The 15,897-nt window shown below is 43.2% G+C and overlaps 1 protein-coding gene across 3 annotated transcripts in view; it reads left to right on the plus strand.

Annotated features, from left to right (window-relative positions):
- LOC112222272 (VPS10 domain-containing receptor SorCS1) overlaps positions 1–15,897 on the plus strand; it is a 163,617-nt gene that overhangs the window by 63,678 nt on the left and 84,042 nt on the right. For all 3 annotated transcript variants that reach the window (XR_006079620.1, XM_042303617.1, XM_042303615.1), the window contains exons 2-3: positions 9,365–9,432; positions 14,219–14,318. Coding sequence is in view for 2 of the 3 variants with exons in the window: in XM_042303617.1 (XP_042159551.1) it covers positions 9,365–9,432; positions 14,219–14,318 (168 nt within the window). In the remaining variant the exon portion in view is untranslated. The remainder of the gene's footprint in view (positions 1–9,364; positions 9,433–14,218; positions 14,319–15,897) is intronic.

Genomic DNA, 15,897 nt, shown 5'->3' on the forward strand with positions numbered 1-15,897 from the left:
TACGATTGGTAAGCTAAGTGCTGAATTGGCAGAATTTGGAATGCTGGAAATGAATTGCAATGAGTGGATCAGGCTTTTTTTTCTTCATTTCAGGTATTCTCTTACACCCCTTTGCTAATAATAACCATATCCCCAGGATACACTAAATTAATTACATTTAACTGAACTTTGCGTAGTTGTATAGTACATATTGTACAATAAAGCCGCTCTCTACATTTCTGTAATCATAAAACACTATTCAAATAAGAATTCCCTCCACGTGTTTTTCAGATTTATAATGAATTTCTTTTGGGGCCCACAAATCAAATTAGCCGGCGACCTTTTTACAGTTGGCATAGATTTGAGATTGAAGATTTAATCATCAAGTAACAACTGTCTAGGGAGAGGGAGTTTAATTTCACAGTCCGTGTCAAAAAGGACAACTTCATGAAGGTTTTGTTTCAAGTTTTTGGATTTAAATGCATCCATTTTTAGAATGGTATTAGTACATACTGAACAACAGTATGTTTTTAGAGTTTATTAATTAGTATGCTCAATCTCTTCCACTGACACTTCTCCACAGACTGGGCTGAACTTTTGTCCCTGAAAAGTAAGCAGAATGTCCCTATCCGCCAACTTGTACACTGTATTCTGCAGAGCAGCTTATTTTAGCAGTGCCTTTCAAACCGGACTTTTCTCCCCTGCATTACAAGAAAATGTGGAACGATCTTCAACAAAAAGGTCAGCTTCCCTTGGCTTTCTATGGATCCTGCCTGAGTCTTTGTCGATGAGTCAATAGATAAAACTTTAAACAAGTTATGCGTCTCTCAATTGTTAATTCCCCTTTCCATAATCTCCCTGCTATCCCTAAGGACTCATTCGCTCTCCTCCATTTTAGCTGACCAAGGAGAATCCCATTCCCTTTTTCCTTTTCTCGGGCCTATAGAGGTGAGTGGATCTGTGTGTGCTGCCGTTTGTATATGTGAAGTCACAATCAACAATAAATAGACGAGGATAAGGGGAGTGGAGGTTTATGTCCTACCAATAACCTCCAGGGTTTATTGCTTTCAAATGACTCGTCACTGAGGAGTTCCTTGTATACAGTAGCCTCCTCTTTCCATGAGAGATTGAACAACTCCCCTCCCAGTGGCCTGGCCTATTAATTTATGCATTAACTTGGACGCAATCCAGTCTCACATTTCCAAAATGCAGCCAGTCATCAGCTCTCCCAAGCCCAAATAATTATTCTAAGTAATTGGATATAGTGTCAAGAACGCCATTAAAAACAGTAAAGGGGGCCGGCGGACGCGGGTCAACCAACCAATCAATCACTCCCGATCCCGAACCACTAACCAATAGGGACCTCCCGCCTGTCCGCTACACAACAACTCATTATTGTTGAGATTTTAAATAGCCGTATGGTTCCGCCTGGACTTACCCAGGCATGTCCCTCTGTAGTAAACAAATACACCACAGCTCACTAACCCCACTATTTACATGATTTACTGGGACATCTATGCAAAGGTCAACGCTAAAGGTGTCGGGGCAATTCCGAGTTTAGAGTACTACTGTTTGTGGCGTGGAATGCGCCCCCATATGATGATATACCATAAGTAATCAAGGAGGTGATAGAGGCCTATAAATTGTACTTGAATGGAGTTTACATTACAGGGAAGGTGAGGCTATTTATTTAGCGCTGTGTTGAAAGGAGAGGTCTTGGGGAGACGGACATTGATCGTGTTCGCATCATGTCCCCTGTATTAACCCCTAGTTAATGACACTGTTCAGATCAATGAATCTGATTGCACCCCCTGTAAATGGATTCGGTGGATGGTAGCCAATGAGATCGTCTCCAGATGACACTTTAGAAATGGGTGCCATTGACTCGACAACCGGTTGCGTTTTCCCCCTTGCTGGCTACAGTGTTGGTCTCGTCTGGTCCTATCAATCTTTTGGTGTTTCTGGCCCGAGCATGGCGGCTTCCCTTCTGTCCTTGTTTGTTTGTGTGTGTGTGTGTGGCCTCCTCAGCCAAGGCTGGTGCTAACGGCCTGGCCTTGAATGATTCCCTGTGTGGACTGGGTTGAAGTCTTGGTCAGATCTGACGTCATGGGGAGATTGATCAAACTCCATTGGACTGTGATTGAAACAGAACTCTTGTCTTCTCCTTCCTCTTGTTTTTATTTGTTTTGTTTTATACAGGAAATATAGAATATTCTGAATACGGCTATATCTCTAACATTGACGACATTGTTGACTATGCTGAATACTGCTATATCTCTGACATTGATGACATTTTTGACACTGAATGCCATACATTTTCTTACTGTAGCTTATACAATGCTCTCTTGTGCTGAAATTGAGTGTGCCTATTGGTGTGCAGCGCGTGTCTCCTATTCTATTACCAGAGTATGAAGCTCAGCAGCAATTGCTCCCGTATTGATACAGCTTTCTGTGTACACGCTAGAATACGGCTTGTTCCAACCCCCCGGGGATCCGTTTTATCATCTCATTACAGTGACGTGCGAGACAAGGTTAAGACCCCCGTTGATTGCAATTCTCATTCCTCGGTGTTCTCGTTGCTAACGGCTATGTCTTTAGCCACCGTGTCAAACTCAAGCACACTTGAAAAGCTTGTTTCTCATTTGTATCGTTTTTATCCCTCAACATATCTACTTTGGTTTGTCTTTTTCCCCAACATGTTTCTTTGATGCAAATTAAGCACGTGAATGATGTTGATATTGAGGTGCCTCACACAATGGTTACACAACAGAGCCGAACAACAACAAAAAGGTGGTCTGTCATGGCGGTGGTGATTGCAACGCCAGCAGTAGGTGGGTGGGCCGTGATGATTCCAAGGGAGGGAAGTGTTGGTTTAGACTGTGGAGCTGTACTGCTAATCACCTTTAATCACATGCAAATGCTGGGAATCAGGAGTCTTTGATTCTGAATAATGGGAACAAAGCGAGAGATTGACAGAGAAGAGCTTGTTAGCTACTACCACCATCTCTCTCCCCCCTCTCTCTCTCTCGCTCTCTTCCTCCTTCGCTCTCTCTCCCTCTTCCCCCTTCGGTCTCTCCCTTCTCTCTACCTCTTCCTACATCTCGCTCTCTCGCTCTGGCAGCAATGCCTGGAGGGACTGTTCATCTGCCTTCGGCTCCTACTACTCAAACTACCCGGCCCCAAACTGGAGGCAAATCAAGTGATCTCAATGAGACAAAAAGTGGACCGATCATTTTGCCTCAGAGGGAGAAGAGTGCCTTTGCCAGATGGATGGATGGATAGATAGATGTAGCTTTGTAAATACCTTTTTGTTATCCCATTTGTGAGCTGATGCTACTTCTGAGGATGACCATCTGAATAATTAATCTGCAATGAGCGAGATTCTTCTTTAGCTTCATCACGCTCCATCTGTCTAGTAGTGTAGCGACTGTAGTTAATAATCTCACGTAGGTTGTGTTGTTAACACACAGGGGGAAAACAGCCGCTAGACTAGCCTCTTGGGCCTCTGTAGTCTAGTATCAAAATCCAAGTCAGCCACAGCATTTTACTCAGACTCGGTTTCGCATCCAGTCTCAACGTTGAGTATGTCTGTGTTGTGTAGTGCTTCCATATCCGCACCTTTCTGTCACCGCTAACATAAAACTTGATATTCAACTCGCCGAGAATCATATACCCACAGACGTGTCATTCCTATTCAATACCACTAGAAACTTTGAGAGTGTCTTGAGTTTCATAGTGCTTTCATATCCACACCTTTCTGTCACCGCTAACATAAAACTCGATTTTCCACGTTGACAGTTCAAGGTTTTATGGGTTATTGCAATATCCCCCGGGGATATGTGAGCAGGTTCATTGGATTAACATTCATATATTCAGTTTTATTTGTCAAATGATCAGGAGTGAACAACCATATTCCTCTCTTGTGGCACGGAAGTGATGTACTATATTTAACCAGTGGGTGGATTGTAACCTACTTTGGAAGTTAAAACTCAATTGTTGGAGCTCTGGCTTTTCATTCTACACAGGCAGGAACCTTACCTACTTGGGATAATGTGAATAGTCCCGTTATCTTTTGTCTGGAGCGAGAGTGTCCATGAATTCAATTTCAATAATTGTGTCAAGTGTTATCTTCCCCTTATGGCAAAGTACTGAACAGTGATTTATTACCTGAATCAACATTGCTTACAGACACATCGTTCATTTGAAGACCCACGTGCGCACATTCAATGTGCAGACACACACACACACACACACACACACACACACACACGGTCATTCGCACGCGCGCACACACACACCAAAAACAATAGATTGTTCACAATCTCTGCAGTCTTCATGGCTGTATACAGTACCAGTCAAAAGTTTGGACACCTACTCATTCAAGGGTTTTTCTTTAATTGTACTTTTTTCAACATTGTAGAATCATAGTGAAGACATCAAAACTATGAAATAATGTAGTAACCAAAAAAGTGTCAAACAAATCACAATATATTTAAAATTTTTCAAATAGCCACCCTTTGCCTTGATGACAGCTTTGCACACTCTTGGCACTCTCTCTACCAACTTCATGAGGTAGTCACCTGGAATGCTTTTCCAACAGTCTTGAAGGAGTTCCCACATATGCTGAGCACTTGTTGGCTGCTTTTCCTTCACTCTGCGGTCCAACTCATCCCAAACCATCTCAGTTGGGTGATTGTGGAGGCCAGGTCATCTGAAGCAGCACTTCATCACTCTCCTTCTGGGTCAAATAGCCCTTTCACAGCTTGGAGGTGTGTTTTGGGTCATTGTCCTGTTGAAAAACAAATGATAGTCCCACTAAGCACAACATACACACACACACACACACAGTAGCTCCATGTCTTCCCCTGCAACAGTGATCACGCTGTGAAGAAAGTGAATCCTGCCATCTAATCAGGTCATTAGCATTGTAGGTGGCAGTCAAACTACGGCAATGAAAATCTGCCTTTTCACTTTGGATGTGTATTAGTAACTTTAGTCTTCTTCCCACCATGGTGTGTCTTTTGTTTCTGTTCTTCTGCTAATGGAGCTAAACACATACAAGCATGGCAGATAACTACTAAGTACATCAGTACAATATAACTTCTTATTAACATAGTATCCAACCTGGAATATACATATCAACATACGATATCCAGCCATGCATTTTGACTGAAACCCTGGGGGTATGTCAACAAGTGGGTTTACAACACTGAATATGTTGGTCTTAAAGTATACAGAGAACGATATCAGTGGTTTCTGGGTAATATTGTCAGAAAAAACAAAACAAAACATTTTAACACAAGACTAGCTAATTAGGCCCCAGAAATAGGCATCCCAAAACCCAGAACATTACTATAAATGTTTGGTATTGATACTAACATTTCCTACCCTGGGACATTGCTCTCAAATGACACATTTTGATCCTTAATGGAGACAGATTTTTGGTGGGATATCCAAGAATTTGACAGATGACATGAAAATCAAGGTTTCGCAGCTACATTTTACTTTCATATCGGGGATAGGCATGGATTGTGAAATATTTCCAAAATATGAGATGACAACTGCTAATCCTACAGAGAGAAGGCATGTTGTCACGATGATCCCTCCGGAGTTTGACAGATTCAGGTTTTTGAACATCTAGGAAGATGAATCATGTTAAGATATGATATTTATATATTTGACTTGTTTTTTTCTCAAGAACATAATAGATATGTAGTGTGCAGAGGTGTAATGCATTCCTTATAGATGTAAAACACAGAAGTATTGAGTGCGTGTGGTGTTCACCACATGGTTACGAAATTGCATCTTGAACACTTGAGACTCTAGAGTGCAACCACCTACTACAGTATCTGAATATCTGAGACGATACCTGAAAGATTAACGAGAGTGTGGAATTTGGGATTGTACTTTTTCTGCAGTCAGAAAGAAACACGACAACTCTCTCTCTCGTGATTACAATTTCGTGAAAGACATACAGAAGAAAAAGAGGATTTCAGAAAAGTTTTTTTTAATGTGAATGCCCTGAAGTGTGTGCTTAACATGTCTCTTTTCTGGGAGTTTCACAGTCAGACAAAGCTGTGGCTAGGATCCTTATGTTTTCTATTTGTTTACAGTTCTGGGCTCTCTCTTTCTTTCTCCCCTTGTCAAGGACAATCGCCAGATAGCAGGAAACACAACGAGACGTTTTCTGGCAACAAAGGCACCCAGTGTGTGTGCGTTTTTCTGTGTGTGTGTTTCTGTCTCTCTGTGTGTGTATTTGTGTGTGAAAGAGAAACTCTAAGCACTTAAGTCTTTGCAGAAACACAGCTGTTATTGATCCGCACCCTGAGCTCAAACCTCTCTTTGCATTTCTAATACCCCCTAAAATTCTGCCAACCAGAGACTTAGCATAACATTTGCAAACTCCCTCCAACTGGCCTCCAATGCACTTTGAAAGTTTTACTTATTCGAAAGGGGACACTTATCTTAATAGAAACCTCACCACAACTACCACCTCAAACATTTTCTGAAGCCCAGTGACTTACTTCAATGTGGGGTTTTCAGCATAATGCATCCCATAAACAGAGCAGTCGCCTCAACCTGCCACAGCCACGTAAACCCAAACACCTCCCAAGCTACTGAACGTCAGTCCTCCATCTTCTCTCCCTCAAACAACTCCTAACCGCTTCTGGTGGAATGACCTTCTTGTTCTTCTTCACTCCCTCACACAGCACTCTCCCCATCGTTAGTCCTCAGATATCTTCATTTTTTTTAAAGTCTGTCTTTTCCTTCTATTGCTCGGCAAGGTAATATTTACAGTAGGAGTCTACCCACGGGCCTAATTGGCAAGCTCAGTAATGTAGCATATGCACTTTCCAGCAGGGAGACCATCTGACACGGACGCACGCTGATGGCCACCCACATTAGGCTCCATATGTGGCAGACAGAAGGGTCCGCATGCACACTGTCCTTCAGCTAATGATGCCAGCTACACAGCCAGCCCCGCCTGGCCTGCTCCGCTTTTACAGCTCTGCTTACTTTGCTTTTAAAGGACTTTATCTGCACAGGTTATTGGTTGTTTGGGCGAGGTGATAGAGAACCTGGCCCTAGTACACAGAAACAGGCGGAGGTGGAGGCATAGGCATGGAGTACAGAGATACATTGGTACAAGGGCACCTGCTCTGTCAAACAGACATAGAACAACTGAATTTAGAGGTTTGGTAGAATTTAGGAGATAGCGAGGAGGGACGGAGAGAGAGAGAGAAGCCTTGTGGAGATGGTTGTGTGTGTGGGTGGGTGTGTGCGCGCCTTTGTGCGTGTGGGTAGGCGCCTGTGTGCGAATTCCCCCTCCAGCTGGCCAGCGAAATGGACTGGGTCATTAGCATGCATTGGTCTCATCTGCACATGTAAGGTTATTCATCCCCTGGGGTAGTTCACTCCTCACTGGAGTATCTACCACTCAGACGCTTAGAGGAGACACCGGGCTACATTGTGAACAAACTCTTAATTTATAGGAGTTTTTTGTTGATGGCTTCTTCTCGCTAACCTAAACTCCTCCACAGGTCGACCCAAAGCAGCCGTGTGTGCGTGTGTGTGTGGGGGGCGGTATTGGTTTGGTGCGTTCCGAGGCCGCAGATGTTGCCTCATACATAATGCAGGGTGATCAAAGGGGCCTCACAATGTAATTCCCCGCTGCAGAGGTGCATCTGTTCTGGCATTGTAACTCACTCGCGGGGCCCCCACGCTGGCAGAACACACTTCACAGTCACACAACTCCCACAGTGACTCCTCCTCCGTCACGCCTGCCTCCACAACATGCAGCGGGAGGTCGACTCAAAGGTATCCGAGGGACAGGGAAACAGTTGGATGTTGCCATGACGCAGCGTGCAGCCAAGGAACATTGTGTAGCCGGTCTTGGAGACGGCATGTACAAATTGTTTATAGGCTCCGGTTGTTTTGTTTTTGCTGTACACTATGGACTTTTTTTTCCTGAATATGCATACAGTGCAGTTCCTCTTTGAAGTTTCAGCCCGCCTATGGGTGTTTGGAGGGAGGAAAATAAGCTATGTTGATTATGCTAAGGTCATCTGGATGACACGAGGCTGATAACGATGGACATAAGACTGCTGAATCTGTTCGACTTGTCCATGTTGTTACTGACCTCTGTGTTGTATGACATCTACAGCATTTGAACAATCCCAAAACTGTCTAACCCATGACGTCGTTCTCCAGGCGATTCCATACAGTTAGCAACATGCTAACAGACAGCAAACATTGCGTGAAATGTCAGGGGTCTATAGTACCATGTCAAAGTAAACTGGTAAACTACAGGTGTGCTTGGTGAATATCTCCACCGCCACAAATTTCAATGAATTTGAAATATACCTCTAGTCATAAAGTAAATAGATTGCGAGTGCTTCTGTAGTTTCCGTGCTTCTGTAGTTCCGTGCTTCTGTAGTTCCGTGCTTCTGTAGTTCCGTGCTTCTGTAGTTCTCATTCTGCTTCGGGCAGAATGTGATTTATCTGTCTTTTCATTTTCCCTGAAGACTTGGATCGACCCAGATTTTCCTTCTAAATCCCATGCACTTTAAGGGTGTTACAGTTATAAAGAATATTTACAGTGCCGCGTTTAGATTGAATAGGATATGGTTAAGTAATGAGCTCTTAATAATTAGTCGTCACACGCTGTTCGTCTGATGGATCTTTTAGTTCCTTTCGCTGACAGTTCAGCTGAGCTTGCTAGTCAGTAGTCAGATCCCCTGAACAAGCTAGGTGGAGGACACATTTGTATAATGTATTCTCTATCAGGTAGACTGTGAGTTTCCCAAAGACGGAACTATGCCTTTTCATGTGTGGCTACAGAGGCTACATATCCAACGTTTAATATCTTTCTATCTGTCCTTTCTGTTTTCTATTTTGAAAGGATGTGATGGGTGATTTTAGAAAGTATGGAAGAAGCATATTGTATTACACAAGTGAACATGAAATCAAGGGACACCACTTCAACATGGGAAAGGAAAGGGGGACACGTAGTCAGTTGTACAACTGAATGCATTCAACGGAAATATGTCTTGCACATTTAACCCAACCCCTCTGAATCAGAGGCAGAATGACATATTTGTACCTTCTCAGCTTCGGGGATTTGATTCAGCAACCTTTTGAGGATGTTAGAGGGCAAATTGTTGATGACCTGTGGCTTGTAACTCCAATAACGGATCATTTCCATGGATTTTGCGTACTGTAGAAGAAACACGATCTCCTTGACTGCTGACAAATGCAACTCAGGACGAATCATCGAATGTTGTGAAATGCGATTACGCTTTATGTTTATGATGAATTGTGTGTTGAAACATGCGTTTTGGTGTATTAAAGTGTGTAAATAAGGATTTATCTTCATGTCTTGCAGGTGATTCTCATGCTGACCAAGCTGTTTGACTTCAACCTGAACAGTGTCACGGAGAGCTCGTTGTGGAGGTAAGCACCTCATGCTTTGTCATTGCAAGTCTTCTGTGTACATTTCTGTGTGAAGTCTTCAGTGTGACTGCCTGTTATCCTGGATTTTTAGCAGCAACAAGGTTGTGTTTCATGTTCTGTCTCCTTTTGTATACCACATTCTAAATACATAAGTGCATCACCAACAAGAGGTTGACAAATCAAAGGCTTACACAAAATCACCTTGAATATTTAAACGGTGCAACTTGCCCTCTCCTCATTGAGGAGACTTTTCGCCAGAAAAACGTGCACCTGTCGCCAGAACCTTCCAGCCAACCGACCAGATGTTTAATTCAGCCCAAAGCAAACAGGCATTAGTGTGAATATGAGTCACAGCTACTCAGACAGCCAATATGCTCTCCAGTGTAGTCCGAGTGCACTTACTTTGACGGGCCTTGAGTGCAGCTCAAGCGAGTCTCGCTGCACTTTCAGCTCAAGGGGCTTCTCCGCATTACTGAAAACTGAATTCAAACATAATCCACTCCCTTGGCTATAGTTGTAATATCTTGTGTTTGTAGGTCTACAGGTTGCGTTCTTGCTACCTTGAGATTCGGTGCCCGATTAGGTTATTTGTGACTCACAAGTACAGTGGGGCAAAAAAGTATTTAGTCAGCCACCAATTGTGCAAGTTCTCCCACTTAAAAAGACGAGAGAGGCCTGTAATTTTCATCATAGGTACACTTCAACTATGACAGGCAAAAGGGGGAAAAAAATCCAGAATATCCCATTGTAGGATTTTTTAAATGAATTTATTTGCAAATTATGGTGGAAAATAAGTATTTGGTCAATAACAAAAGTTTATCTCAATACTTTGTTATATACACTTTGTTGGCAATGACAGAGGTCAAACGTTTTCTGTAAGTTTTCACAAGGTTTTCACACACTGTTGCTGGTATTTTGGCCCATTCCTCCATGCAGATCTCCTCTAGAGCAGTTATGTTTTGGGGCTGTTGCTGGGCAACACGAACTTTCAACTCCCTCCAAAGATTTTCTATGGTGTTGAGATCTGGAGACTGGCTAGGCAACTCCAGGACCTTGAAATGCTTCTTATGAAGCCACTCCTTCCTTCGTTGCCCGGGCGGTATGTTTGGGATCATTGTCATGCTGAAAGATCCAGCCACGTTTCATCTTCAATGCCCTTGCTGATGGAAGGAGGTTTTCACTCAAAATCTCACGATACATGGCCCCATTCATTCTTTCCTTTACACGGATCAGTCGTCCTGGTCCCTTTGCAGAAAAACAGCCCCAAAGCATGATGTTTCCACCCCCATGCTTCACAGTAGGTATGGTGTTCTTTGGATGCAACTCAACATTCTTTGTCCTCCAAACACGACGAGTTGAGTTTTTACCAAAAAGTTCTATTTTGGTTTCATCTGACCATATGACATTCTCCCAATCTTCTTCTGGATCATCCAAATGCTCTCTAGCAGAATTCAGACGGGCCTGGACATGTACTGGCTTAAGCAGGGGGACACGTCTGGCACTGGAGGATTTGAGTCCCTGGCGGCGTAGTGTGTTACTTATGGTAGGCTTTGTTACTTTGGTCCCAGCTCTCTGCAGGTCATTCACTAGGTCCCCCCGTTTTGTTCTGGCGTTTTTGCTCACCGTTCTTGTGATCATTTTGACCCCACGGGGTGAGATCTTGCGTGGAGCCCCAGATCGAGGGAGATTATCAGTGGTCTTGTGTGTCTTCAATTTCCTAATAATTGCTCCCACAGTTGATTTCTTCAAACCAAGCTGCTTACCTATTTCAGATTCAGTCTTCCCAGCCTGGTGCAGTTCTACAATTTTGTTTCTGGTGTCCTATGACAGCTCTTTGGTCTTGGCCATAGTGGAGTTTGGAGTGTGACTGTTTGAGGTTGTGGACAGGTGTCTTTTATACTGAGAACAAGTTCAAACAGGTGCCATTAATACAGGTAACGAGTGGAGGACAAAGGAGCCTCTTAAAGAAGAAGTTACAGGTCTGTGAGAGCCAGAAATCTTGCTTGTTTGTAGGTGACCAAATACTTATTTGCCACCATAATTTGCAAATAAATTCATAACTCCTACAATGTGATTTTCTGGATTTTTTTTCTCATTTTGTCGGTCATAGTTGAAGTGTACCTATGATGAAAATTACAGGCCTCTCATCTTTTTAAGTGGGAGAACTTGCACAATTGGTGGCTGACTAAATACTTTTTTGCCCCACTGTATGTTTGAGACTTGGCTGAAAATAGAAAGTGTTTGACTGTCCATTGTAAACTCTGCAGTTAGAGGACTTGAGTTGTTCTTCTATCGACTCCTTTCCACCGGAACACGTCTTATGACGTCTCGCCTTATTTTACCCCCAGGCTTTTGCTAAAAGAGGGACAAATTTAAATGCTCTTACATGTGTTCCACTTGGCGTTCATTAAAGTTGATAGAATGCGGTTTGGGCATTTAAGAGACTTTGTAACAGTAGGCCTGTCAAATCTGTACAAGTCCCAACGGTGCGGGTCTGCTGGAACATTGCGGCCCTCATATGAGAAAGAGGAAAACAGAAAATGGACCTCGGGACATTCCAGTGATTTCAGCGGCCTTGTCCACAACCGATCCGTGGGTCCACCCCAAGGCGTATCTCCCAACCACAGCAGTGGGAAATGTAGCGTTATATGGCTGTCTCCACTGAAGTCCTAACCACTAGCCTTTAGTGGCTTAAGTCGTGGATGGCTCAAACGTGAACGGGCGTGACACCTCATTACCCTGTTAATGGTGCGTCTAACATTGACTGTTCCCTCACTTCATGAGGAGGAGAGACTGAGACGCTGATAGTTTTGAGAATGGAAGACAGCCATCAAGCCTGGGGCAGAAATGGGAGGGGGGTACAAGCCCAACCTGCTGCTCTCAAAGCGGAGTGGTGAGAGAGAAATGCTATCGGAGTGCGCCGAGGCATTCATGAATTAATTTGGAATACTCAGCAAAGCTGCCATCCGTTGGACGGTTCAAGCTGTTTATTGTTTACTTTGCACCCCGCTAATGCGATTAGCGACCTCTAGCTAACCATCTCCAGATACCCCCCGCTCATTGATTAATCAAACTCCAATAAGGAAGACAACAGGGCTTTGGGCTGCTGCTGTCATAGTACAGTAGATATATGGGGGAAATCTAATTGGGCAAGTTCTGGGGGTGCTCTAAGTCTCCTCCCAAAATAAAGTTGTTGTCCTTGAAAAGAACCCAACAAGGCAGTATCACGTTAGTCCGGTAGGAATAGAAGAGCTTGAAATTGAACCCTCAACTAAAACAACTAGGTATATGATGTGAGGAGTAGCTAGGTTTATGATGTGAGGGGGAGTGGCCGATTTGTATTAGTTTCATTGGTTCATGTCGAGAGTTGCTGCACCACTAAAAGTATGTCATTGGGCCTTAAATCACAGCAGCCGTATGATGGGGGTTCTATGAAGAGCAGATCAATAGCCAGATGATGTCATTGTCCTGTGGTCCAAAGTGTCGATGGATCCACCCGTTGACAGATGCTACCGCCGGTATTCAGGAGTTCGCCCTCATTTAATCGACATGGAAACCATCCCATAATAAATCTGAAAAAGGGAAGATGAAAGTCACCAGGCTGGTGTCACGGGGCTGGGCTATTTGTGTTTGTTTGTTCTTTGTCAACTTCACTACAAAAAAGAAATGACTTCAAAGTTGTAACGCTTCCATTTCAATTGAGTTTCCAAAATCAGGATTTAACATTTCTATAAGCACAGGATGAATGAAAGCCCTCTATCGAAGTCAGTGATTGCATTGTTTGTAGTAGTAACAAGCGTTGAAGGGTGATGCATGCATGGTGTATTTTTTAAGCTTTGCCTGCTTTGCATGTCTGTGTGTGCGTTTATGTGTGTGTTTTTAGCTGAACATGAAATAGCTCCTTGATTGAGCCTCACTTCTCTATGAATAAAATGAACCTGGCAGGGGAGATAAGTTGTTCAAACTTCGAGACGTTCTGGAATGTCACATCCCAGACAGAACACAAATTTCACATTAGCACTCTGACCATCGCTTAAATATTTCAGCACAATCCCCTTTCATCCACTGTTAGCTTTGACTCAACTGTTGGGATCCATATTGGGTTAGTAGTTTTATGCTGACAGATATGGTGATACTTTGAAACAACAGAGTTGTGCTACCTAGACACGACCTCCAAAAAACTTCACACATTATTTTGCCTTTTCAGTATTCTTTTCAAAATCCACTCAAACATTGCTGTTACTTCCTTTTAAAACAGGAAGCTTTGTGTGAATGACAATGCAGGAAGCCATGTGAAAACTTTGCATAAAGCTAGTCTAACTCATGGTTCAATGGCTTCATCTTTGACCAGCTATAGAACAGTCCACTTGAGACTATGCAGCCAGTCTTTCAGCTTTACGTGAAGTTTTGCACTTTGTTGTGCCTTTTTCTCCTAACAGTTTGGACTGAAGGAGTGAATGACATGATTTGACTTCAAATCTTTTCCTGGACCATAACAGAGAAACTATTCCAGAAAAATTGCTATTGTTCCTGGTGATGCTGTTTTTGAATTCTGTGCTGTTCTTAAAAGAAGAGCTGGACATTGGTCAGATTGTCTCCAACTTACACCCTGGCTAGGTTATGGTTGTTTATTTATCTGAGTGTGTTGTCGTAGAACAGCGAACCACAAGGGGGTGGGACATAATTGTGCATGCTTTTAAAAAAATCCAACTAAACATTCTCCAGGGGATTTTTAATTACAATAAGAGATTCATCAAGTCTTCATCAAACACTGATTAAATTCCAGGTCAACCGACTACGGAACCACTTACCAGAAGCTCAATGAGAAAGTGGGGGCGAAAACAATCCTCAGCTACTTGTACGTCAGTCCCAACAACAAGAGAAAGGTAAGGTGCATTTATGTGTTTTAAGTTGTGTTGTTATTTTGTCTTATCTCATCGTTAACATTCTAGTTTTTCCATCTGCTTTCTAAATGCCTCTCTGTGTGGGGTGTTTCTTACACTGTAAATGCTGACAAATGTCCTAACTCATATAAAACAGCCCACTTGACTCAAATTCGAACTATCTATCAGTATTACTTCTAAGTAATTTTGTAGTAGAAAAAGTTGATCTACTCATTGCAGTGCAGTTGGATACACTTACGAAGGCACGTCAATGGACTTGCAATGCTGATGTCAACTGCCAATATGAAACGAACATACATTTTTGAAGTTAGTACTGCCATGTCTGTTTGGTGCCTCTGTCATCTTCAACAATATCTGCCACATCCATTGAGCCATGCTAATCTCCACCCAGAGAGTTAGCAGTGATCTTCTAAGAAAATACTTCCAATCGTTAATATTTATACCGACCCTATAAATTCTCTCTTTCCGGAACTAATGAATTATAGACCAGACCAAAAAAAGGAAGGAAGAAGAAGGATTTAATCAATTCCAGTGTTTTGATCAAAGGATAGACAAGCTCTTCATATTTGCGACCGTTAGCTCACCCCCCCTCCAACCCCTGCACCCCCAACCCCATCCAACCCCTTCTCCCACAACCCTCAAGAGGAGCCATCCGGACAATTCGCATCATTACTTCAATCTCCCTTCATCCTTCCGTTCTCACATTCCTCCCTTTTAACAAGACTCTAATCGGAACAGGTCATTTTCTCCTGGTCAATTCTTGTCTAATAATGAAGATGAAATGCGCCCCCTAACCTCCACCTCTCCTCACCCCCGTGTACAGTCCAATGAGAAAGCTTCGGTCATAGACCAGGAAAGAGGTGTCACGCTAATGGTGAGAGGACAGGAAAAACAGCAGTGAGCTTTATCATTTCTGTGGACTGTCATGTGGAATGCTAGCCTGTTTTGTTTGGAACATGAACACTTTGTATTAACAAGAGGAAGCCTAGATAATCGTGCAAAATAAAAAAACATCAAAGACCAGGAAAAACTTGTTAAGATGTAACAGATGTTGATAGTGAGACATACAGGGAATACAGAATAGTGAGCATTACCATTTCCTTTTAAATATAGTGTGGACTGTTAGCCTGTGGAATAGTGTGGACTGTTAGCCTGTGGAATAGTGTGGACTGTTAGCCTGTGGAATAGTGTGGACTGTTAGCCTGTGGAATAGTGTGGACTGTTAGCCTGTGGAATAGTGTGGACTGTTAGCCTGTGGAATAGTGGGGACTGTTAGCCTGTGGAATAGTGGGGACTGTTAGCATGTGGAATAGTGGGGACTGTTAGCCTGTGGAATAGTGGGGACTGTTAGCCTGTGGAATAGTGTGGGACTGTTAGCCTGTGGAATAGTGTGGTTTGTTAGCCTGTGGAATAGTGGGGACTGTTAGCCTGTGGAATAGTGGGGACTGTTAGCCTGTGGAATAGTGGGGACTGTTAGCCTGTGGAATAGTGGGGACTGTTAGCCTGTGGAACGGTAGCCTGTGGAATAGTGTGGACTGTTAGCCTGTGGAATAGTGTGGAC

Source organism: Oncorhynchus tshawytscha, linkage group LG02 (genome assembly GCF_018296145.1).
Source record: "Oncorhynchus tshawytscha isolate Ot180627B linkage group LG02, Otsh_v2.0, whole genome shotgun sequence".
Classification (NCBI taxonomy): domain Eukaryota; kingdom Metazoa; phylum Chordata; class Actinopteri; order Salmoniformes; family Salmonidae; genus Oncorhynchus; species Oncorhynchus tshawytscha.